The 26,121-nt window shown below is 37.8% G+C and overlaps 1 protein-coding gene across 1 annotated transcript; it reads left to right on the top strand.

The window, feature by feature from the left end:
* Positions 1 to 1,446: 1,446 nt before the first annotated feature.
* hcrtr2 (hypocretin (orexin) receptor 2) lies at positions 1,447 to 26,121 on the top strand (the record flags this gene model as incomplete). The annotated part of the gene is made up of 7 exons (XM_079439579.1): positions 1,447 to 1,663; positions 10,147 to 10,325; positions 14,685 to 14,928; positions 17,982 to 18,097; positions 19,103 to 19,323; positions 24,773 to 24,894; positions 25,952 to 26,121. 7 exons carry the CDS (start codon positions 1,447 to 1,449, stop codon positions 26,119 to 26,121), a joined length of 1,269 nt encoding a protein of 422 aa, XP_079295705.1.

Raw genomic sequence — 26,121 nt, 5'->3', positions numbered from 1 at the left:
TTGGGGTCATTTCATAGGCATAATGGTTTTTATACTGTGCAAACTGTATTTTCTATCCCCTACTCCAAACCTACCCTCAGACAAAACTGCAGTTTTTTTTTTTTTTTACATTTTTAGAAAACTTAATTCAGTATGATTTATATGCTGTTTTCCTCATGGAAACAAAACCAAACAAACAAACAAAAAATTGGGGGTATTACTATCCTTGTGGGGAACATTTGAACCCTGTAACTTAGGGAATACCAGGTACACACACACACACACACACACACACACCTCTGCCTGTTTGTTTGTTGGCTTTTTACAACTTAATTTCACATCAACAAAAGCTTAACAATAATATATAGCTTATATCTTTGAGATCATTTATTTTATTGAGTTTGTGCTTTTTAATTTTGTATTTTAATTTTTAATTTTAATTTTTTTTATTTCATTTTTACCTGTTCAATGCAGTTTGGAACAACTACACTGTGGACAATCAATAATTAAATAATAAATGAACAATAATATCCTGGCCAGAGGAGAACTGCCCCCCCGACTGAGTCTGGTTTCTCCCAAGGTTTTTTTCTCCATTCTGTCACAGAGGGAGTTTTGGTTCCTTGCCGCTGTCGCCTCTGGCTTGCTCAGATGGGGTCACTTAATTTCTAGCGATCATCGTCAATTTGATTTCACAGATAACCAGACAACCAAAATAGTGTCAAGTGAACATACAACCCCTGCTAAAAAAAAAAAAAAAACAATAGAAGCCCAATAGAAACCATCACAGAAATTCCAATGGTTTCCATTAGCTTTTTCCAGTAAAACTATTACAAAATTCCTTTTTTTGTAGTGTGTTTTGGGCATCTTTCCAATAGGATTTAACATCACACCAATAGAATCCATCACATACCAGTAGACACCATTATAGTTTCCATTAAAACCAATACAATTCCCATTATAACCATTAAATCCATTACATTTTCTATTGTGTTTTGGGCAGGGTTCTATTGTTTTTTTGTTTTTTGTTTTCAGTAGGATAACAAAACGGAATTTATTATTATGATATGGGGAGTGTTAAAATGCACTTTAAATGACACGGTCGTTTCAGCTTTTTAGTGTGTAACAGGTTCAACAGTGCGACTCAAATATAATCCAGTGGAGCACTAACATTGACTGTGTATGGGCTTCATTTATTATGCGACATAGATCTGACAGCTAAACAGTACTTGCATAAACATGAGTAGCCTATCCTCATAAGATACAAAGAACCGTGCAGCAATGACTTGATGCATTCTGTAGGTTCGGACTTCTCAGTCTTGCTAACCAATTGGTTATAGGCTGAGAGGTCCACAGTGCGTCACGACGCTCTCCAACTCTTCTCCCCCATCTCCCTCTCTCTCTCTGCCCTCGCTCGCGCGGTGTCAGTCATCCGCGATGCTGGAGAGAGACCCGGGGTCCGCGCAGAACATGTCGGGGATCACCGCTAATGAAGCCTGTAATGACTGTTTAACATCAGCGCAGCATCTGAACTCCACGGACATTCACTCCCATTCTCACATTGATGAAGATGATGAACTTCTCAAATACATCTGGAGGGAATATTTGCATCCTAAACAGTATGAATGGGTGCTCATAGCTGGATATATCATAGTTTTCCTCGTGTCTCTGGTCGGAAACACCTTGGGTAAGTAAGTTTGAAACACGCAAGTAACTCAGAAATGGATTTCAGCTGTGCTTTAAATGTTTTTCTGTCCGACGAATACCGGTCTACAGCTTTGTCCATCATCATATTTGCTACATTGCTTTGCGCGCGGGATCATATTATAACTCATACAATATTATCGAAAATAATTGATCTTCTCTGCTTAAAAATGTGTACAACTGTAGTGAGTTCAGATATTTAAAGTTATTAACGCTACTAATTAATTTTATTTGGACTGCACTTATTTATTTGGATTATTTGCAGTTTCTAATTTAAGATTTAAGAATATTTGCATCCTCACACGCACATATTATGGACCATAAATGCAACTACAGCTTTAACTAAATGCCAAGCCTTCAGCTTTCTTTCTTCCTTGACATTTAATCTTTTTTTATTTTATTTATTATTATTATTATTATTATTATTTATCCAGTGTCCTCTGGCAAATCAAATCAAATGCTGCATTGCTCTTTTACCAAACGCTACATTATGGATTAGTGGAATTTGGGTCGAAAGACTATGAATGTAATACCGTGCATTAAAATATTTGGTATGCCACGGAGGATGGCTCAGAATCATTTGGCTGTCACTTTTCTCAATGCAAATTTCGACATTTGAAGTTTTCTCAAGGAATTCAGTAATACTAGTATCTGTATATCTGAAGTAATTGGTTAACTAATTTTGGCATATTAATCATGGGTCCCTTGAAATGTTACTTGACTTGAATTTTTAATTCACATTTTTTTATGTGCTATTCTCTTTAAAGGTGCAGTGAGTGTTTTTTTTTTTTCTGTTTGTTGCATCAAACTGAATTGCAGTCTACCTCAACCAATACGTTTTGGACCTGTTATCCAACAAACAGGATTCCAGTTGAAACGACACACTTCACTTTAAAGGAATATTCGGCACAATAAATCCAAGGCTAAACTCTGGCTGGATTTCATGGTTAAAGTCCTCTGAATCTGTGTGATTTCTTTGTGTGAGACTGAAAGTCATTATTTGGTAGTAATATTACCCTTCACCAGAGCCGTCAAATCATATATTGTACTTAAAACTCTGGTTTTATTTTTATTTGACTACCAGACTGACCTCGTCCCAGCGCACTCTCGCCAGAACAGAGCAGAGCAAACGGGGGAAAGGCGTACGAATGAAGCCTCTGCCAAGTTTGTACCATAGCATCCAGTCCCAGTGGAGCTGGAGGAACTAGAAAGAACCAGAGGGGACATTGCGCTGTCTCTTGAGTCGCAACAAAAACTCTCCATATCTGCTTCACCACCTCGGGGTGAAGCATCCATTCCCCGGGCCTCAGCCCCTGCCTCGACAGGATGTCTGCTCTCCATGGTGGTCTTTTAGGTCTGGGAGAAAGTTCCACAGACCGCGAGCAGGGTGGCCACTCATGACCGCTCCCCAACCGTTGAGGGATGCGTCCGTCGCTAGCATTACGCGGCGACTAAGAGCGCCCAGAACCAGGCCCTGAGATGAGAACCAAGGTTGTCTCCACATGTCTAAGGCACGTAGGCATCGCCGCGTGACCTTGAATGCGAAGTGGGTTTCCCCTCGGGGAGATCCCCTTGGTTCTGAGCCACCACTGTAGGGGTCTCATGTACAGCAGGCCAATAGATATCACATTGGACGCAGCTGCCATCAGACCCAGCAGTTTTTGAAACTGCTTGACAGTGAGTGACCAGCCTTCTTTCACTCTCTGACTGACTTGAGGATCGACTCAATCCGAGCAGGGGACATGCGAGCCTGCATCGTGTCTTGCCTGCATCGTGCCCGTCTCTAACCCGTCCGCCAGATCCATGTTGCGATCCCCGCGATCTCACTCACCACCGTGCCTCAGCAGTGGCGGGACTGCGAGATGTATGGCGGGGAGAAGCACAATCATCTCCTTTTTTTTTTTTTTAGAGCTGACTGCGTGCCGTTCTCATTCATAATATGCTTCTGCAAACACTGTTTCATTGACATCCTTCACGTCCACCTCCACGGAGGAAGACAGGCAGAGCGTCGAGCCCTTTCTCTGGGGGGAAAAAAGCGCGGGGCGGGCTTCCGAACCCAGAGAGCGGGCGCTGGATCTGACTTTAGGAAAGGGAAGAAGATAGGGGCTCGCCCGTCTTCATTCCACGAGCACAGCCACCGCTCCGCCATTTTTTCTCTTTCTTCGGCAGAAGCGGGGCCGGCACCGCAAGGAACGCTAGTGAAAGCTCACTCTTCAAAGAGAGCCTTCCGAGAGTAAGCATACGCAATGACAAATGCTCACAAAACGGGCAGTCAGCTCCCTCGAGAGCTGACTCTGCGTGCTCTGCTCTCAAGCAGACCACACACGGACTGTGTGTATCCCCAGCAGTGATATAACGTTTGCAGGGAGGAACACACAGCCTGTAATGCGATCTGCTCTAGCCCAAGTGCTTGCACATATTGTGGATCTTATTTCAAGTGATTGTGCTTTGGAACAAACAACACTAAATAAGACTCACAACACAGAACGACAGACACACACAGAGTAATAATTAATTTAATAATAATTTGTTTTTATTTGTCACATACACAATTATACAGAGTATAACCAGCAGTGAAATGTGTGCTCTGCATTTAACCCATCCAAGTGTACACACAGTAGTGAACACACCCGGAGCAGTGGGCAGCCAATGCTGCGGCGCCCGGGGAGCAGTTGGGGGTTCGGTGCCTTGCTCAAGGGTCTCACCTCAGTCGTGGTATTGAGGGTGGAGAGAGTGTTGGTTATTCACTCCCCCACCTACAATCCCTGCCGGACCTGAGACTCGAACCCACGACCTTTGGGTTACAAGTCCAACTCTCTATCCATTAGGCCACGACTGCCCCAAAGTAGCGGTTGCTGAATGACAAAAAGCAAACGCCAGTTCCAACGCATGTGCTTTTATGCTTCCTGGTCGATTACATCACCCGCCCGTGACGTCTCGCCCTTCCATTGGATAGATTACACATGTATTCAGAGCGCGGTCACGCTGATGGCATTCCCCTAGTTCCTGGAAGGGAGCAGCAACATGTTTGTTAGGGCATTCAAAGAGGAGAGTGTAAAGAGACAATTTACCAAGCTCACAGGAGACATTTCGGTGTCACAACGGGGTGCAGATGTACTGCTATAATTGCTAGGATAAAAGGCTGGGGATGTAAGTAGATGCTTTATCTAATAATGTCTTGGCAATAAATATAAACAAGTTGTTCTTCTTTGATGTAAAGAGGAGCAGCCTCCAGAGATTCAAATACTATGGTTAATGCAGACATTTGTTATAAAGCGTTATGCAGCACGATAGGCAGAATCCAATTGTTAATCAAGGATGAAGTTGAATGTATGTATATAATATTACCATAGTCTAACACATATTGAAATTTGCTTTGCACAGTTTTCTTTCTGGACCCAAATGTGTCGCTGACATCAAATGTTCAGGTACTGTATATACTTTAGGTACAGTACATACCTGCTTAATGGTGTATTTTGAGATATTGTTATAGTATTTAAATTTAGGTGTGTGTGTGTGTGTGTACCTGGTATTTATCATGTTATGAGGACCAAATGTCCCCACAAGGATAGTAATACCAGTAAATTTTGACCTTGTGGGAAAATTGGTCCCCATAACATGATAAATACCAGGTACACACTCACACACACACACACACACACACACACACACACACACACACACACCTAAATTTAAATACTACAACAATATCTCAAAATACACCATTAAGCAGGCACTGTAAATACAGTACCTAAAGTGTACATATACCTTCATGTTTGCTCTTTTTGATAAAATCAATGATAACTGCATCTAAGATTTAAGTTCTTTAACATATCATATATTACTTTAGAGACACATTTTTACAGATCCTCTGATGACTGGTTGGAGTTCAATACTCAGATACTCACTTCAGTACTCTCGTATTGGTTTAACGAACAAAAATGCTTCAAATTAAAATGAGTCTCAAAAAGACCAGTGGCGAATTTTAAATGCCATTTGCACATTCTGATTGAATGATGAATTCATAGCTATAAGTTTTGTGTGTCACAGTGGTTCTTATCAGTCTTTAGAAATCACACAGGACCCTCATATCAACCTGTATGTTTTCTAAAAAAGAAAAGGAAAAAAATAAAAAAATAAAAACAAGGTCATGTTTTTAATTTAACAATAAATTCAGATCTTCCAAATGTACAAAAATGTATATGTTTGAACCATGAACCATGAGGTCTTTGCAAATAGTTTGATTAGACTTATGAAATCATGTGCAGTATTCAGACGTGCGAAATCCAGATCTAGTTGTAGCCAGCAAGGCATTTGATTGGCATAGACAGGTGAGCGTCTGTCTTTAATAGATGAATGTGTCAGCATTATTCCAGTTCTATTATTGCTTCTACTGGTAATTCCATTCTATAAAGTGGAGCTGTTAGCAAAATGATGGGTATTGAATTACTTTTGAGTTGTAAAACATTAGTTCTTCTCGTTCCCTGCCCTCTCTTCAAGGGTTACTTATCATCTTATAGCAATTGTGCAATTATGCAATACTCTGGAAGGTGAGAGTTCTGTCGCAAAGCCACTGTTGGGTGTAAGTGTCATCTGTAAGTGTCATATTTTTTTCCTTGAAGTGCACTGATGTGTTGGGGGGGGGGGCTCATCAAACAACCAGAGCAGGGGTGGAGAACATGAAAAAAGTGGAAAGACCGAAATAGAGCTAGAAATACTACCACTGTGAGGATGCTTTGAAAATGCCCTATGTGCAGTAACAGTGCCTCTGCTCTGCTGCTAAATCAAAGCATCTTCATGCGTCAACTGGAAATCGCCAAACCTCAAGTACACATATTCCTGGATGCACTATAACAAGAATAGAACCATGTTGTGAACCCTGGGGGTGGGTATGTAATGGTCTTCTTATTTAAGGGAAGAAAATAATTAAAAGATTTAAAGGAATAAAAGAACAATTTGAACTATTGAAATTTGAACCATTGCCATATATATGCCATAGATCACGGATATTACTGTTGATCATTTCACATCTTTATCATAACCAAAAAAATCAAAGTAGGCACACTACAGCTCCAGAGACAGAAAAATATTTATTTCTGTTCTCACCAGAGGTGACGTTTCGAGCTTAGACACTCTTCATCAACAATGAACACATACATGACACTGCCCTTATATACACAACACAAACCTAAATCACATGATTGCCCACAAAAAATACAAATAAATAAATAAATAAATTGCCAGGGCAATTAACAAACCATAACAAAAGGGCAATACGCAAATCACATAATAGTGAGAACTGCAATAAATTACAAGTGTCAAATACATTACCATCTCAATAAAAACCTGACTGAAAAATATTCAAAGTCGCACAAAAAAGGAAACTTAAAAAAAAAAAAAAAAAAATAGAACCAAAACCAACACCAAAATAACTGTTATGGAATGAACAGGTACGAGAGACGTTTTTGCACAGACATGGTCAGAAACAGGCAGGGTCAAAACACCACCAAAAAGGTATGGCACAGGCAAGACAAAAGAGTAATCCAAAGACAGACATGATGAGTCTCTGGTGAACAATATCCAATAGGGCAAGGCAAATGGATAATCCAACAGAAAGAGAACAATCCAGGCGAAGTACAAACAGAGTCCAAACGACAAGACGAGAGGGAAATCCAAGATAGGCAGAAGATCAGGAAACAGGCAATAAGGCAACACGACGTGACACTAGAACTAGAAACTAGGACAGGAAACTGGCTCTGTAAAGTAGCTAGGAGAGTGAATGCTAAACAAGGAGAGTGATAAATGCTAAACAATACTCAGCGATCAGGAAGAGGAGTCCATGCTTATAAAGTGTGTTTGATTGGTTGCAGCTGTGTGTGTAATCAGTGCAATGGATGATAGGAAATGTAGTCCTGGGTGACATGCAACAGTTTGTGTAGTGTGAGAGTCAATAGGTGTGTTCGACTTGTAGCGGCGCTGCACAGAATGATCAGTGTATGACAGCAAAGTGGCGTGAGAGCTATTCAGAAGCATGAGGATCCATCTGCTCTCTTATGGCTCTCATGGTACTGTGATGTTATACACTGATCATTCTGCGCAGCGCCGCTTCAACGGACCGGATTTGTGACAATAACATATGATCAGTCTTACAATATAAATCATTGTCATAATTAGAGGAAAGGGGAATATCAAATTCTTCATTAAGACCATTAGGAGATAAAGTGTTCAAAGTATAAATCCAATATGCGTCACGTTTTAAAAGGAAATTGTTAATATCACCCCCTCTTGAAGGTAAATTAACTGCTTCAATGCCAATATATTGTAGAGTCGAAATGTTTAAACTTGAAAAAGTGTTGTGCTACTGGACTTCTAGTTTCATAATATATGTATATATATATACTGTATATATATATATATATATAACGTTTTGCTACTTCAATATCACCTCAAACTATTTCACAAAAGCCTTGACCACCTTCTTTGATTAGATTGCTCATCTTAGTCATTGTGACATTGATGCATTTGGGACATTTTTAACTATTGGTAGGACTTGTCCCTCTAAATTTCTATGGTGGTTACAAACCTGTGCTATAATTTTGTCCATTTGTAAGATAGGATTCACTGACCGCTGGGCATGTCTCTAAGGAATGAGGAAAGTTGGCAGGCAAACTAGGAAATGTGCCAACACTAATATTGGCTGGGGCTTCAGGTCATTACATCAGCCCATCTTCTGCGCTGCCCTCTCGGCTGATTCAACAGCTGTGTCTTCATTCATTCTCAGGTTGATTCACAAGTCCCAGTTTTGGGGACAAAACATTCAGTTGTTTAACTTCATAAGACTCTCTGTGCTGTCATGGCATTCACAAAAGAAACAGTGATAAGAAAAGGGCCTCGAAAGACCAGACTGTTCTGATAAACAAGAAAAAAAAAAACATTTGCCACATATCATACATTAGGTTAGGCTTATCAGGGCACGCTGGTGTATAGCAATTATTCAGAACTGAGTCACAATCCAAAGCATTAACAATGAAAGCAGACACAAATGTATTTGTCAGTGGGCTTATGTAAAAGATGTATAATCTTCAGTTCCTCGATTGTTGAGAAGCAACCCAGAAATCAGATATTAATAGTCTTCTCATATTTCACCTATCACATGTGCAATATAGAGAGACTAGGGCTAGTCGTCACTTACCGTTGTGAATATTTCTAAAGGGAAAATTTAGTTTTCTGTGCCTTGTGACTATTTCAGAGCATAACAACTCACCCTCATCCTGTTTCCTTGTATGACCCATATTGCATTATCAGTTCATTCTTAATTGTGGACAAATGCTGGGTTTGTTAATATTTCTTGTTCAATACACATTAAGTTATCTGTATATCTGATATCTGTGTTAACACATAAGTAATAGCAAGTATGTATTTTGCATGAAAACATAATAAATATGAACATGTTTACCAGCTAAATTCAAAATAACTCTAATACATACACTTTCCTGTTTATTTTGTTAAGTATTTCAGTGCTATTTATTGCATCCTTATTCAGTACTGTATGACACAAACTCTGAATTATTGATTTTGTGAAGTACCACACTAAATATGTTAAATAAAATCAACATTAATCAGATTATGTCAATTAGCTGCTTATCTGTGGCTATGTCAAGGCAGTTGGTAATCCACAGCTATTTCATGTGTTATTCATGAGCCTGCCAGTCCTATATATTTACATTGATTTTCTGCACAAATTCTTTCTAAAACAAACCCATTTAGAGGAATGTGCATACAGCGTCATAACAATTACTCATCATCAAGTAGAACAACATACAAATCAAGATAGGAGAGATAGTCTTTTATGAAACAGACAATGAGTATTTTCAATAATATCTCCAGCAAGATCCCTGGTCAAAATCCAAATACAGTTAATCTAAATCAAGTTGTTAAAATCAAGAAAAAAAATCACAGATTAATTGAATTCCTTGTGAAAGTGAAATGTCCAGTGAATGCATGGTGCTAAAAACTAGTAGTTACATTTTCTTTAAGCATGTGGCAGCATTTTATTATGGTGGATTTTGTGTGTATCCTGTACGGAAAGGAAATCTCTGTTGAGTGGCACTAAAAGGTTAATACTCTATTGTGCATACAAATAACATAGCCTTCTACCTACACTAAACCCATCACTAAACCTAACCAATAGAGTTAACAAAAGCAAACGTGACAAGAAAAGCATTTCCATTTTATCTTGCTTCTACAAGATTCTGAGTTCTTTTGTTGTGTCATGACTAGTGTTTCACTGAGTTAGTGCTCAGAAACACAAACGCTGTATGTACAGGAATGATTCCTCATTAGTTTTGTGCTGGATAATAGGACTAATTCTTTTTTATTTAAAATGAAACTTGTAGTTAGATACTGTTACGCTTGGCAATGGTTTTTACAGCATCAAAGTATTCTTCAAGGAGTTTTTCTTTTCAGTCTGTTTTGCAGTTTGGAAAAACCATCACATGCGCACGGTGACCAACTACTTCATCGTGAACCTGTCCTTCGCAGACATCCTGGTCACAATCACATGTCTTCCTGCAAGTCTTGTGGTGGACATTACAGAAACCTGGTTCTTCGGACAGACCCTGTGCAAGATACTACCTTACTTACAGGTGAGGAAGCTGACAACATATGCACTTTTGGCATTATATTTTAGTTTACTTTTGTAGGGAAGCCCTCTCAAAATAAAGTTTCAAATATTTTGAGATCTGTTCATTTGTGAATTATGACACTTTTGATCTTGAATACCTATTACTTCTGACACATCAGTCGACCTACCAGAAGATTCTAGAGGCTGTGTACGGTTTTTACGTGATTGCTTTGCTTCCCCATCAACAAATCAAATCAACAGCTTAAGCGCTTTGAAAGTTTTATTTTATTTATTTATTTTTTTTTAACTGGAGATGTACTGCTATAAAGGACACACTTGTCAACACCAGTAGATGGAACTGATGGATTTCCTGGAGATGACAACATATTCCTCTGGTAATTTTTAAGAACACATTTACTCAGCCTTCTTTCTTGGACAGGCCTAATGGATGGATGGATTTCATATCCTTCACAGTGTGAATGCTACAAGTTCTGTTGTTTCTTCTATATCCCTCATAGGCATGGTTATCTGCCCTAGATGGGTGACTGAATATTAATGAGAGTTTTGAAGTTATCAAGACTGAAGAAGCAGCTGTGAGCCATGGCTGCAGCTGCTTCAAGTGTTGATATGTGTCTGAATAAAATCACTAGTTTCTAATCGCATTCATGCCTTTTGACACTCAAAAAAAAAGAAAACAAAGTCACGTTTGATTGATGCCAATATAATGTAGGATGCCTGCATCTTGCAAATGCATGCCAGACACTTATTTGAGCTGATGTTTAGGATGAAGCCAGAACATCAAAAGTAATTCTACTTGAGCAGGAATGGAGTATGGAAAAAGCCTAATATAGATGCTATGCCAAAGCGTTCAGACATTCGCAGTATGGCGCACTTCAAAAGCGTTTCTGGTGGAAATTGACCAATTTGCACCAAAGACATGCATTGAAAATCAAGCGATAATCTTGTCATCTGATGTCCTTTAGTTTTTAAATAGGGTTCTGTTCTTTTAGAAATGGAATTTCAACAATCCACATTTACATTTTATCTTATAGCAGAACAGAAAATATACACTTGTCAATAAATCAAAGCAATCCAAACTGGACTTCTTCAGCCACAGAGCAATACATGCATGCATTCATGCTGCTCATCGACCGTGGTTTTCATTTCAAATCTTTCCAGACCATTTTCTGTATTTACATTTATGCATTTATGCACTCGTGAGCTGATGAAAAACTAATAAATAATTACATTGAATGTAAAATTAAAATACATGGGGCTGCATGATTATTGCGATATGATCCACTGTATTCAGCATATCTATGCAGTGACTCCATCTCTGCTTGTGCTGTGAGTATAACATGCATTTACCAATGGAATGTGCGCTAGGTTTACTATTTACAAATTTGCACTATTTCTTGGACAGACGTTGACAGCATTTCAAGGGTTTGAATGTTTAAAAGTACAGAAATCAAGGCAAAAAGGCATAGGCATTAAGAAAATAAAAAATAAATAAAAGTACAATGTTCATTTCTGGCTGTGGACTGAAACACTATCACAAATAAAAAGTGAGTTCTCTTTAAAGTCCAGCTACAAAGTCAAAATAAAACACTAATACTAATTACATGTCATGACTAAGTGCAAATAGCCTGTCTGCTAACTCTGCCCACCAACGTGTGATTAGTACAAACTAAATTTTCAGCATCATTACTCCAGTCTTCAGGGTCACATGATCCTTCAGAACGCATTCTAATATGCTGATAAACATTTGTCTTATTATTATTATTATCATCATAAATATTTAAAACAGTTGAGTACATTTTTTCAGGATTCTTTGATAAATAGAAAAATCCAAAGATCAACATTTAGCTGAGATAAAAAGATATTGTAACATTATATACTATACCATTCAAAAGTGTGTATTCAGTATATATATATATATATATATTTGGGGGTGGGGGGATTATAGAAATTACTACTTTTATTTAGCAAGGATGATCAAAAGTGAAGATAAAGACATTTATAATTACAAAAGATTTCTATTTCAGATAAATGCTGTTCTTCTGAACTTTCTATTCATCAAGGAAACCTGAATAAATTAGACTCAGCTGTTTTCAACATAATAATAATAATAAAAATAATAATAATAGTTTTTTAGTAGCAAATCACAATATTACAATGATTTCTAAAGGATCATATGACACTGAAGACTGGAGTAATGATGTTAAAAATCCAGCTTTGATGACAGGAATAAATTACTTTACAGTGGTATTTCTTAACTCAGTTTTCCTCAGTATTTCATGTTAGCTCGCGGTTTTATTTTACGTCTCTCACATAATTTAGGGACCGTCTCTAAAGTTACATACAACATTGGTACACACGTTTCTAACTTAAATAGCATTTGAACAGAATTATACTTGCGATAAAGAGGCAGCTACAAAAGATACTATGCTTCTCTGTGGTCGTTAACTTCAGCTAACTGACATTATTAACTTACCAGTTGATGTCATCATCGATACTATGGGATTCACAAGAAGAGGCTCCAAAAGACACCTCCGACATTGCAGATGACATTTAGACTAGAAACTTGAAAAGAACAAACAAAAGTAATGTTACTTGAAAATACGGTTTAAAATCTCGACTGAAACAGTGGTGTTCCCTACGCGCTTTACCTCAGTAACTTTATTTCACATTAGTTCGTTGTTAAGGTTAAGTAAGGACTCGCCAGATTAACCAACTTGCATTAAAGGGCAGCAGAACCTACAAACGTGTTTCTCGGTTTAACTAGGTTTATTTCGACTAATATAGGTGACCTTAATTTACTCACCAGTCGATGTTATCACCGTTATGGCGGCATTAATCCGGCCGTCACTCAGAAAAAAAGGCCAAACTCCCGATATGAAAAATGACACGATGAATAATGTTAGTTTGCTGTTAACATGTTAAAACATCTTAAAATATCTCAGTTTTGCAAAACAGAAATAATATACTAACTTTTTGTCCAGTTAACAGTGCAACATTTCTCTTTTGTCCTTTTACCGCTGCTTCCACCAAAGAGTAAACAAAAGAATTATCCCTTGCCATTGGTCAGTTTTTCGTGGGCAAGTTCACTACTGTAAATTTACAGTAGTTTACTGTAGTGACCATATATTTTCCCATAATCCTTTGCTGTTTACAGTAAAATACTGTGTGCACATTTTACTGTATCTTACTGTACATATTACAGTAAAATACAAAATTCAAATTACAAAAATCGGTTACAGTGTAGGTCATATCTACTCTGCAGTACTTTTGTCAGAGACCCACACATCACCTGTGGAAAAAAAAAAATATATCGTGGCCATCATTTAAGAATTTGTTCCCACAATTTATTAATTTGTTCTGCTGTTTTGGTTAAATTGCGACCAAGTATGATACATTTCATGTGCAGAGCTCTGTACATTTTAACCCTGTAAGCCAAAAAGTTACCCCGTGTATCATCACCTTTAGATGTACACAGTTAAGTAACATGCATTTAGTTGTAAGCCTTTGTATTTCTCCCTACAGTATATAATAATAACAGATAAAATAACACTTTTTTTTTACATTTGCTCTCTTTATTCAGTCAAGTGCAAAGCATGCTGAGAACTCTCCTGTAGTTTGAGTTCAAATGAATATACAGTTATTGAGTTCATGCACCTTTTTTATTAAGGTACTTTTTTATTTGAATGAAATTAACTCATTTTATTCAATTAATTTCACTGTTGGGTTTTACCACATATCTTCACAGAATTCATCAAATGACGTGACGTGACATACAGCCAAGCATAGTGACCCATACTCGTAATTTGTGCTCTGCATTTAACCCATCCAAAGTGCACACACACAGCAGTGAACACACACACACCCGGAGCAGTGGGCAGCCATGCTGCGGTGCCCAGGGAGCAGTTGGGGGTTCGGTGTCTTGCTCAAGGGCACCTCAGTCGTGGTATTGAGGATGGAGAGAGCGCTGTACATTCACTCCCCCCACCTACAATTCCTGCCGGACCCGAGACTCGAACTCATAACCTTTTGATTACGAGTCCGACTCTCTAGCCATTAGGCCACGACTTCCCGAAGTCCATGCCAATATATTTTTTTCACAATTTTTTGTTTTCTTACCACAGATGATTGTAAAAAAATCATCAAGAAAATGGATGAAATATTACACAAGTAGAATGGAAAATGATATTGAGGATATAAGAAAAATATTAAGTTCACTTACCCATGATATTTTGATTAAATAAAACTGTCCTATTGTGAGTTATATATTGCATTATTTAGAATATGTGTACGTTCTTTGTCTGGCCATAATTGTTCCACACTGTGGTTTCTGGGATTCCATCCTCTCTCTGTTGTCTTTCAGACAATCTCTGTGTCTGTATCGGTTCTGACACTGAGCTGCATTGCCCAAGATCGCTGGTACGCTATCTGCCATCCCCTGAAGTTCAAGAGTACTGCCAAAAGAGCCCGCAAGAGTATCATTCTGATCTGGCTGGTTTCCTGCGTCATCATGATTCCACAAGCCATTGTCATGGAATCCAGCAGTCTGCTCCCAGAGCTCACCAACAAAACCAGCCTGTTCACCGTCTGTGATGAGCAGTGGGCAGGTAAGAGATCCTATACTACTGAAACCTCTCCTATCAAGACACGGTGGGGCTATATACCATTTTAGACAGCGTGAGTGCAGAGCGATAGTAAGGTTCAAGCGCTTATCGACTGTAACCTGTAGAACATTGTTTGTGGCTGAAATTATCCTCTCTCCCCAACAGTGTTCAGTTAAACAATTTTGAGAACAAAGTTCTATGTTTTAGTACATAACATGAATACATAAAAAAAATACATCACAATAAACATTAAGATCTTTAAAAGTTGTCTTTATTTACAACAAGTACACTAAACATTGACTAGTTTTATCTTGTGCAAATTCTACTTTCATATAATAGCTAATAGTGAAACAAAAACATTCAAAGTTGTTCAAATACATCTTTGTGTCTAACTGTGTAGTGGTCATAATGTACTTTTTATTTAAATTGGGATGGGTTTTGAATATGCAGTGAAACCGTCATATCCTCTTTTACAGTATGTTTTAGAATCAGTCATTTCATATCAACATACTGTTATGAATAATGAACGCCTTACACGGTGCATATTATTTCAGTAAATTCTCCATTCAGTTTTATAAACTGTGAAATTTGTCAGAAGCAGCAGTCCAAATCAGCGGAGCCCAAAGGAACATTTTGTTCCCCTTTTCTCCCAGTTGCTGTTCCATCTCGAACGGTATGTTGCTAGAGTAAAAATTAATCAAGCTCTTGTATGGATTCAAACATTTATAGTGATGTGCAGCATATTCCTTTAAAAATATTAAATCTGTTTGCATTGATCGTTGCCTTGCTGATCAAAAATACACCATGACAGATGAAAAGACATCAAAGGCATAGTGCAGCTCCCTGATGAGAAACGTGGGCCGTCCCCCCTGATGAGTTCTCACAATGGCCCCCATTGAGTCAGTTATGCCACAATGACAGCAGCCTGTATGAAGAGGAGGTGAGGGCCCATGAGATGATTGTTGGGTCAAACAGTAATCTCCCATGTGGCAGACAATTTGCTGGATGAGAAAATAACATTAAATCACCCTTTCCAATATCGATCAAGCGGAATTTCATAGCAACAAGTCAAGGATTTTATTGCAATTGCTGTTACAACAACAACGCGAATGAGGTTAAAATTAGATTTCTAAATATAAATATTTCAATGGAAATAGAATAAAGAGTTCAGCTTGTCGGCTTGGACGGGCTTTCATTTTTAACTTTTATATTTTAACATTTACATTTAGTCATTTAGTAGACGCTTTTATCCAAAGCGACTTACAAATGAGGACAATGGAAGCAATCACAATCAACAAAAGAGCATGTGCAAGTGTTATGACAAGTACACACAGCATTATTTTTTATCTTAATGTTACATTCTTGAAATTTGTTATTGAAACTTGAAGACTTTTAAGCTTTTAAGACTTTTAAGCTGCCAAAGTGTATGAAAGTTCATAATATTGAAACAAAACATTTCATATTAATTCAGTTATTAGCCAAAGTCTTTTCATAAACCATTTTGAACTAAGCATTTTTCCAGATCAAAAATGCCAATGATTTCACCTCATTGTATATGCCTTAGCACTATAAATATAAGATTAAAGTGAAATCACAAGTGGATCTCAGTCAACATCTCCACTCATTGGGGAGCTCCCAACATTAAAAGTATCTTAAAAGAGTCTTATCAATAATTCTTTCCAAAAGAGTTTGATGCTCTGTCACTATTTTGGATCTGCTCTCTGTAGGCTGTCATGAATCGAATCTGTCGTGAAGCTGACAGTATGCCAACCGATGCAATTTCGGCTCTTTGTGATATTGTGCTGCCATTGCAAGTTACATGCTTTAGGATTTAGCCACAGGTGTTTGAGCAAATCGCTGTGCTCAGAGCAGATGTCAATCACAATAAATTCAAGCAGATTTGCTAAAGGGTCTTGTTATCATTGCCTGCTAGAATACCAATTTATAATGCTCTCTCTAGGGTTGCCGCACAATTACTGTGATAAAACCCAGCTCTGGGCTGTCAATCTAAACAGCGTGAGATGCTTTTGAAGAAATTTGTCACTCTACATAGGATGTTTGATGAAGTGAGAAGAGTAATTTTAAGACCCACATTGATAATAAGACTGCCAAGTGCTCTTAACGCTTACTGCTTTTACAGCACACACAGGAAATGATTGTTTATTTTTAAATTCAGCGAGCCCCATTTTCAGAGATAATCACAGTGTCTCAAGTGTCTAACAGGCCTCTCTGTGACAATGGAGAGATGATTCAAAACACATTTCCGTCTCCATTAAATGACTGTTTGTTATCACGTTCTCATTTGCTGCTTTTCCTGGAATTGCGAAATGAAGTTCTTATAAAGAACCATTGCTCAAAAGCGCTGCTGCGAAATCAAACCTCCGCTCATTTTCATGTCCTTGATTTTACTGATGGTTAAGCTTGAAATCAAGCTTAGGATCTTTGATTTTCCAAAATTTCTATTTCGAAATGGTTTATGCAATGATTTGAAATAAAAATCTAGTGTATGGAGTATTCATCAATTGTTCATTTCACTCCAAACACGTATGGCTTCCTGTCTTCCAAATACCTTTTTCATGCAGTGGCAATAAATAGGGACTGAGCCTTTCAGCAACACTGTAAAAAATGATCGTGATTTTAACGGTAAAAAACTGTGAAAATGCTACGGTAAAAACCTGTTACATGGTTAACGGAAAGTTCCTGTAAAATGTACAGGGAAAAACCGTAAACTGATGTTCCCGGAACTCCCTGCGTTCCATTTCAAATTCTGTTTGAATGAAATTGAAAAGGTTTAATAATGTTCAATCCTGTTACATTCAGTTTATAGAATGTTCAAGAAAGGGTAAGTCTTCTAAGATTCTAGTTAAAATAATGGATGATGAATGGTCAACACAGCATTCTTATCTCACACTGTTTTACAACATGTTCTACATTTTCCATCGCTTTTCCATTACCTAAAAGCTCCCTTTACCTTTCCTAAAAACTCTCTTCTGTTTTTAGTTTCTGAATGTCATGAGCATTTGAGTCATGTAGTTGTTTGATTCTCTCTTTTGCAGATGAAATCTACCCTAAGGTGTACCACACCTGCTTCTTTATTGTCACTTATTTTGCTCCATTATGCTTGATGGTCCTGGCATACATTCAGATCTGTCACAAACTCTGGTGTCAACAGGTATGTCAGCATTTTTTACTTAACACTTGATGTTATTATAATATAACATATATGTATATATATGAAGAGTTTAGATGCAAAAGTGCAGTTTTCTTCTAAAATTTACATTTTTATCAGGTTTAGGTTCAGTAATTTGACTTTTATGGCAAGGAATATGGTTATTTTCATTGCTATTAAAGTGAAATAACTGAACATAAACAGGAGCCTGAGAAAAATGACATTTTTTTTTTATTCTGGCTCTGTTCCAAAACAGAGCTTTGTCAATCGGTCTCCATGCGCATCTGCATGCTAATGTAGCATTATAACTGAGGTGGAATTTTGTTTGACTATAGGTTTTGTATTTGGTGGTGCTAGGTTTGCTTTTGTTTACTAGCAACTGCACAAATCTATAGTCTTTACTTTTTTATTCATTGCTAAAAATGTAGCTATATACCTTAGTGAAAAATAAATATACTTAAATGTATTTGGAATACATTTATTTCATGCTAAGTCTACTACAAATACATTTTCATATTTATGTACTTAATAAAATGAGCTGCAATTGTACTTTTAGTGTACTTAATACTTAAAGTCTGCTAAATTGAAACAACTAATTTTGTACTTTAATTGTGCAGAAGTAGTGCTGAAGTCCAATTAAAGACATACTTAGTATATTTGATTGTACTAAACTATTGGAACTATTTCAAGTATGTTTTAGGTACATTTTAAATATTTTTTGCATTTAAAGGGCGATATTATACAATCCTCATCAAAAGTGACATTAAAACTCATTTTAGGCTTATTAATAAGAAATTAAGTAATCCTCCAAATAAATTTTCATTACAATTTTTATATCAGTAGATCTCGAGTTATCTGTCAGTAAATATGTTAATAGATTTGAACTATACTTAGTATGAAATAAATGGATTTTAAAGATATTACTTTTTTTACTAGGATAGACATAGTTTAAAGAGTCTGAATTGCTGCACTGTTACCCATAACACACAGTGCTTTATCTCTGAACAGATTCCTGGAACATCATCGGTGCTTCAAAGGAAATGGAAGTCGCTGCAGTGTTCCGCCCATGCTGTAGGCTCAGGAGAATCGGTGAAGGTGAGAACCAGCACCGTCTCAGCGGAGATTAAACAGGTTAAAGCTCGACGGAAGACGGCACGCATGCTGATGGTAGTGCTGTTTGTGTTTGCACTCTGTTATCTACCCATCAGTGTTCTCAACATCATGAAGAGGTAAGCACTATGATACTTGGCTGAGGTTGTGCATGTGCTTATAACACACCTCCTCTGTCCTTGCGTTTAAATCTCAAAACATCTGTCAAAACCATGGCTGAAAAGAAATGTTGCATAAAGGCAACAAAGCCTATTTTTTAGACCATTAATGTTTTGGATTGTGATGACATTCTAATGCCAGTTGATGAGTATTGTTTTGTAATTATTCTTGAATATGATCCACATTAGTTACCTTTAGAGTGGATCTCAACGCTGCATCATTGTTGGTGCTAAAGGATTGCTTCTGCAATGGCCCATATCTGAAGCATGTGTGAAAACACCAATCAGGTCAGGCGAAGAAGCGTGGAATGTCAGCAAACCCATAAAAGACTGTCTCACAAGATGGAGCCAGGACCCCCTCTTGTGAATGGGAATTTGTAAAAAAACAAAAAAAAAACAATGATGGCTCACTTGTAGTGCACTCTAGTGCAAGGTGTTTTTTTTATTTATTTACAGTGCCATAAAGGTAGTACAGTCCACACAGTGTGATTAGCTATTAACTAGGGATGCATGATATTATCGGAGTTGGAATCGGCCGATAATGGCTTTAAATGTAAATATCGGCATCTGCCCGATATGACAAATTATAATATAAGAGGAATATGTTAACTCACATGTGCTCAGGGTTTGCTAGTGATTAGATCATGTCAGAAGTGTGACTCATTCTTGAAGGAAAGATTTGAGTGAATGATGATTAGATTGAGTGTAATGGATCGCTGCATTTAATCTGTGAAAGAACAAACAGAATGACACGTTCTGTGTATGATAGAGTAAACAGTAATAGCACGTGTAGCGGCAGCAGTGACAGCAGTGACAGCCTCCCCCAGGTCCTAATGCACGATCGGTAAGGAGTTTTAATCTGTAGGGGTACTATTGGCCTACTTTTAATTAAATTAAATTAATTAAATAAAGCAGTAATTGATGTCATAAAATTATGAGTGTGTTTTGATTCAAAGTTTAGAAGCTATAGCTTACATGAAAAAAAATCACAAACATAACACTTGTAAATTAAATAATTTTATATATACTGATTTATTCATTAAAGTGTAATATGCTTTATTTTTTAAACAAATCATAAGCTTTAAAATATTTTCAAAATTTATACAACTCTTTTGCTTTAGACCATCAACAAATGTTAAATCTTAAAATAAAATGTTAGGGTTAACACTTTCCTGGGGGGAAAATGCAGTGATTGATATATAGTTTAAAGCTTCAATGTACTGTCAAAAAACTTCATTATTGTTCATTTAATTCTAACAAATAAGTTCTTGTTAAAAACTAACCAAAATGAAAACTATTTTGCTTATGATTTCTACACAGAAGAGACTTGTTGTTTCCAAACAAAAGGAAATATATCGGTATCGATATTGGTATCGTGCAAAAATAGTTAAAAAATAAAGGCATATCGGATATTGGAAAAAATCCAATATTGTGCATCCCTACTATTAACAGTGCACATCCCCAAAACAACCAAAGCATCTGGATTTTGCCCCTGGACAGGCTAAAGCAGGGGTTTTTCAAATTGTGGGTCGCGACCCTCTTGTGGGTCGCAGAGTGGGACAAGGTGGGTCGCACAAAGTCACTTGGCTGCAGCTACATTTGTGTTTCAATGACAGACACACTCACACAGTTCAGTCTAGGGTTGCACGATATAGCCTACCAGCATTAATTACGAATTGCAATATTCTTAGTGCGATTTTTGAATGCGTTGCGTGTTTTGAAGCGCAGGCGCGAACGAGTTGTAATAACAGTGAGGGTCTCAGAGCGATGTCATTATTAAAAGGCTCGATTGGTCTGCATTATTAATGAGAAGAAACTGGCTCACTTCACTGCGCTGTATTCTGCATGAGATTTGCATACACCCGGAAAATTAAAATGCTACGAAAAATGTTTCAGGTAGGCTATTCATTTCTACCATCTGTTTGAACTCGGTGCTGTTTTCGTTCCTTCATATGCATTTGGCTACCTACCAATAAGGAAACGGTCTGTAAAAAGCATTTTACATGTACGGGGTGAGCAGGGCACAAACGCGGGGTTAATTGTAACACTACAAGATTTAAACATTTCATATTATTTCCTTGCCATATCATCTCTATATAGAGAAAAAGTATGTGCCAAAGTTCAAAAATCTTTTGAAGATTATACCTCTGCATATAAACAACACATGCGCATGCTGCTGACGTAGAACGCGCGTGTGCTGCGCCTTGTTTATGTGCAGAGAAAAGCATGCATCGCACATGCATTGTTTATGTGCAGAGGTAATATATGTGGGAATGTTAGCAGAAATCATACCATGTGTCATACTTGTGGGGACAGTATGCTTGGAAATAATATTTCATGTCTCCGATTGAATTTGTTATTTGTAGTGCGACACCCCCCCCCTTGTGCTTTTGGTACTTTTAATACAGGTCCTTCTAAAAAAATTAGCATATTGTGATAAATTTCATTATTTTCTGTAATGTACTGATAAACATTAGACTTTCATATATTTTAGATTCATTACAACACAACTGAAGTAGTTCAAGCCTTTTATTGTTTTAATATTGATGATTTTGGCATACAGCTCATGAAAACCCAAAATTCCTATCTCAAAAAATTAGCATATTATGAAAAGGTTCTCTAAACGAGCTATTAACCTAATCATCTGAATCAACTAATTAACTCTAAACACCTGCAAAAGATTCCTGAGGCTTTTAAAAACTCCCAGCCTGGTTCATTACTCAAAACCGCAATCATGGGTAAGACTGCCGACCTGACTGCTGTCCAGAAGGCCATCATTGACACCCTCAAGCAAGAGGGTAAGACACAGAAAGAAATTTCTGAACGAATAGGCTGTTCCCAGAGTGCTGTATCAAGGCACCTCAGTGGGAAGTCTGTGGGAAGGAAAAAGTGTGGCAGAAAACGCAGCACAACGAGAAGAGGTGACCGGACCCTGAGGAAGATTGTGGAGAAGGACCGATTCCAGACCTTGGGGGACCTGCGGAAGCAGTGGAGTCTGGAGTAGAAACATCCAGAGCCACCGTGTACAGGCGTGTGCAGGAAATGGGCTACAGGTGCCGCATTCCCCAGGTCAAGCCACTTTTGAACCAGAAACAGCGGCAGAAGCGCCTGACCTGGGCTACAGAGAAGCAGCACTGGACTGTTGCTCAGTGGTCCAAAGTACTTTTTTCGGATGAAAGCAAATTTTGCATGTCATTCGGAAATCAAGGTGCCAGAGTCTGGAGGAAGACTGGGGAGAGGGAAATGCCAAAATGCCTGAAGTCCAGTGTCAAGTACCCACAGTCAGTGATGCTGGTGTTGGTCCATTGTGTTTTATCAAGGGCAGGGTCAATGCAGCTAGCTATCAGGAGATTTTGGAGCACTTCATGCTTCCATCTGCTGAAAAGCTTTATGGAGATGAAGATTTCATTTTTCAGCACGACCTGGCACCTGCTCACAGTGCCAAAACCACTGGTAAATGGTTTACTGACCATGGTATTACTGTGCTCAATTGGCCTGCCAACTCTCCTGACCTGAACCCCATAGAGAATCTGTGGGATATTGTGAAGAGAAAGTTGAGAGACGCAAGACCCAACACTCTGGATGAGCTTAAGGCCGCTATCGAAGCATCCTGGGCCTCCATAACACCTCAGCAGTGCCACAGGCTGATTGCCTCCATGCCACGCCGCATTGAAGCAGTCATTTCTGCAAAAGGATTCCCGACCAAGTATTGAATGCATAAATGAACATAATTATTTGAAGGTTGACTTTTTTTGTATTAAAAACACTTTTCTTTTATTGGTCGGATGAAATATGCTATTTTTTTGAGATAGGAATTTGGGGTTTTCATGAGCTGTATGCCAAAATCATCAATATTAAAACAATAAAAGGCTTGAACTACTTCAGTTGTGTTGTAATGAATCTAAAATATATGAAAGTCTAATGTTTATCAGTACATTACAGAAAATAATGAACTTTATCACAATATGCAAATTTTTTGAGACGGACCTGTATAAAACAAAGCCTTAACTTTCAAAATTAGTTTTATAGCGAATTATAAACAATGTGACTTACAACAATAATTAGTTTTTCAAGATCTTTAATGTGGCGTGACAGATTGCTGTATTCATGTGAATCATAAAATTTGACTGTTTTCTTTGTGAAAATTCCACCACCTACTCGGCAAAAAACCGTCTGTGGCATCCAACCTTTCATTCCTCACATGTATTTAATTAAAAACAACAATAAAAAAGTTCTAAAGGTTGAAGTGGGCTCCAACTCGTTAACATAAGTTATGCTGTTTCTGAGGTAGGCTATATAAAGTTAAGTGACACAAGCTGTTTTATTCATGGTATAATACAGTAAATGATTGGACATAATATTTAACGTCTTCCATTCATTATTGTTTAGCGCGCCAGCCACCCATTAATCGCAATAATTTTGTGCTTTGTGTCTTTTAATATAAGACAGCTCATTCAAATTCTGTCAGTTTTATCACAAAATACAAATTATAAATTAGTTTTTATTGCAAGATATAAAAGTGAAGGAACATCAGAAGGCATGAAAAAAACAGTATAGTCTAATATAATGACACAAATGTCTCATGAGAGTCAGCGGTAATATCATTGCGTTCCTATTGGTCAGTTTTAGAGGATCTCAGCTTGGCCTGACAGTTAGCCTGCCCTGGACCAGGTTAGTTTCCCAGCATAAGTTGCCACAGTAACAGGTTGATCTATGATAAATTAAATCATTTGACAATGAGTCGGACTAACTGAAATAAGCCTAAGACTAACTGAATAAGATCATAGTTTTTCCATTGCATTGTATTGCATCAAATTGAATTGTGTTGGATCGTATCTCATCATTAGCTGCTTTATATGTATCTTTAATGCATCGTATCATTGGCTATATGCATCGAGATGCGTATTGCATAGACATACATCCCTACAACAGAGACATTCTAAAAAAAAGTAATACTAATTTTTGCTTACTTATAAATGCTTCACAAATTAGTGTAAAAGTAGTAGCTCTTATAGTGATGTAATACATAGTTATGAGTAATGGGAGGCATAATGTTCTTTAAGGCATGAGACAAACTGCTCAGATAATATTTGTTAATTATGTGGCCTTTGTAGCCTGAATTCTGTTCAAACCAAGAATCTATATCTATACTGAATTCTGGTCTAGTAATGTTTTTGAAATAATTCAACATATTAGCATGGACAAGTATTTTCGCCTCACTAGTTTAAGATGCTATGCAGACGGCGTGTGTTAAATGCCTATAAAAATCTGCTCCTTTTTAAGGTTTTTCAGTGGAGGGTCTGAGTGTATATAAAAAGCCCCAGCTCTATAATAAATGCTTGATTTATTCAAAATGTTAGAAGCTGTTTTTGGTGGTTACATTTTTATGTTTTTGTCCACCTGTCTGCAGAGTATTTGGCGTTTTTAAGAACACAGACAACAGAGAGACTGTCTATGCCTGGTTCACCTTCTCACACTGGCTTATATACGCCAACAGCGCTGCCAATCCAATTATTTACAATTTCCTCAGTGGTGAGTATTTGACACCTTTCCACTACATCAGAGGTTCTACCACAATTCTGGCTCTGGAGACCCACAGCAATTTTGAGTGTCTGTCTTCTTTACACACCAGATGATCATCATGTTAGCAGAGAGCTGTGTGAATTGCTCTGGGTGTGTCAAATAAGAAGGATATATAGATGAGCAGAGTTGAGAACAACTGCACTACATGTCATTTGCTCCATCTGCTGGTCACACTAAGGCATCGCAGCTTTCAATCCCTACAATGCCTGAAACACACAGAGAACTTCAAAGCTTCAAAATGTCGTTTGCCCTCCAGAAACATCCTGCACCTTTTCATTCCAAACCAGCACGCTAATTATTTCTTCATTAGCATTGCAATATTCTCTTTGTGCACCGTGGTACGGGTTTGGTAATACTGAGTACATCATTACCCGGTCAAGGATGCTTTAGACATCATTTAGAGCAACGTGGAAGATTTAGTGCACCTTCTGAAGACGAATTAATACATTTAAACCCACCAGTCACACGGTGGACCAAAACTTTGGTTTGAATTTGAAAGGCCTCAAAAAAAAGGTTTTTATAGTCCCTTTTGTCACACTGTCCCAATGACAAGCTGTTCTACCCCTAAAAGTACAGTTTTTGCCATTTTTTTGTTCTGAGAGTGTATAAAAACCTGCCATTTTAAAATTGGTGATGCATTGACATGACCAGAGGCATTTCCAGGTTGCTCTTTCTGAAAGATGATGTTTATGTTGAAGTATAAAGACTGTCCGTTATCGGTCCGCCGTTTGCTCTGGCTTATATAAGCGTACCCACAGGCCACGTGAACCTGTCAGTGAGCACAGCTGTGCGTGTAAATAAAATAACATTAATTAAGTGACATTAGTTTACACTGGAGCAAGTGTGGGTGTTCTTACTGATGTTCATTTGGGAATGACATTTGAGACGGTTTAATCCACAGCATTTGCTCACTTATCTGTGAAAAAATGTGGATTTAAATGGATTATTAAAAGGCTTAAGGTTAATTTGACGTTTTAAATCAAATCCTGAATATTTTCCCTTGCAGGTAAATTTCGAGAGGAGTTCAAAGCAGCGTTCATTTGTCATTGCTCTGGTAGAGATGAGACACACCAGGAGAGAGTGAGAGCGAGGACCAGCACAGATAGCCGCAAATCCCTGTCTACCCAAGTAAACAACTTTGACAACATCTCCAGGATATCTGACCAGGCTGTGTAG

The sequence above is a fragment of the Barbus barbus genome (assembly GCF_936440315.1).
Source record: "Barbus barbus genome assembly, chromosome: 18".
NCBI lineage: Eukaryota > Metazoa > Chordata > Actinopteri > Cypriniformes > Cyprinidae > Barbus > Barbus barbus.
Note: the sequence above shows the minus strand (reverse complement) of the source record. Positions and strands in the feature narration are given on the sequence as shown.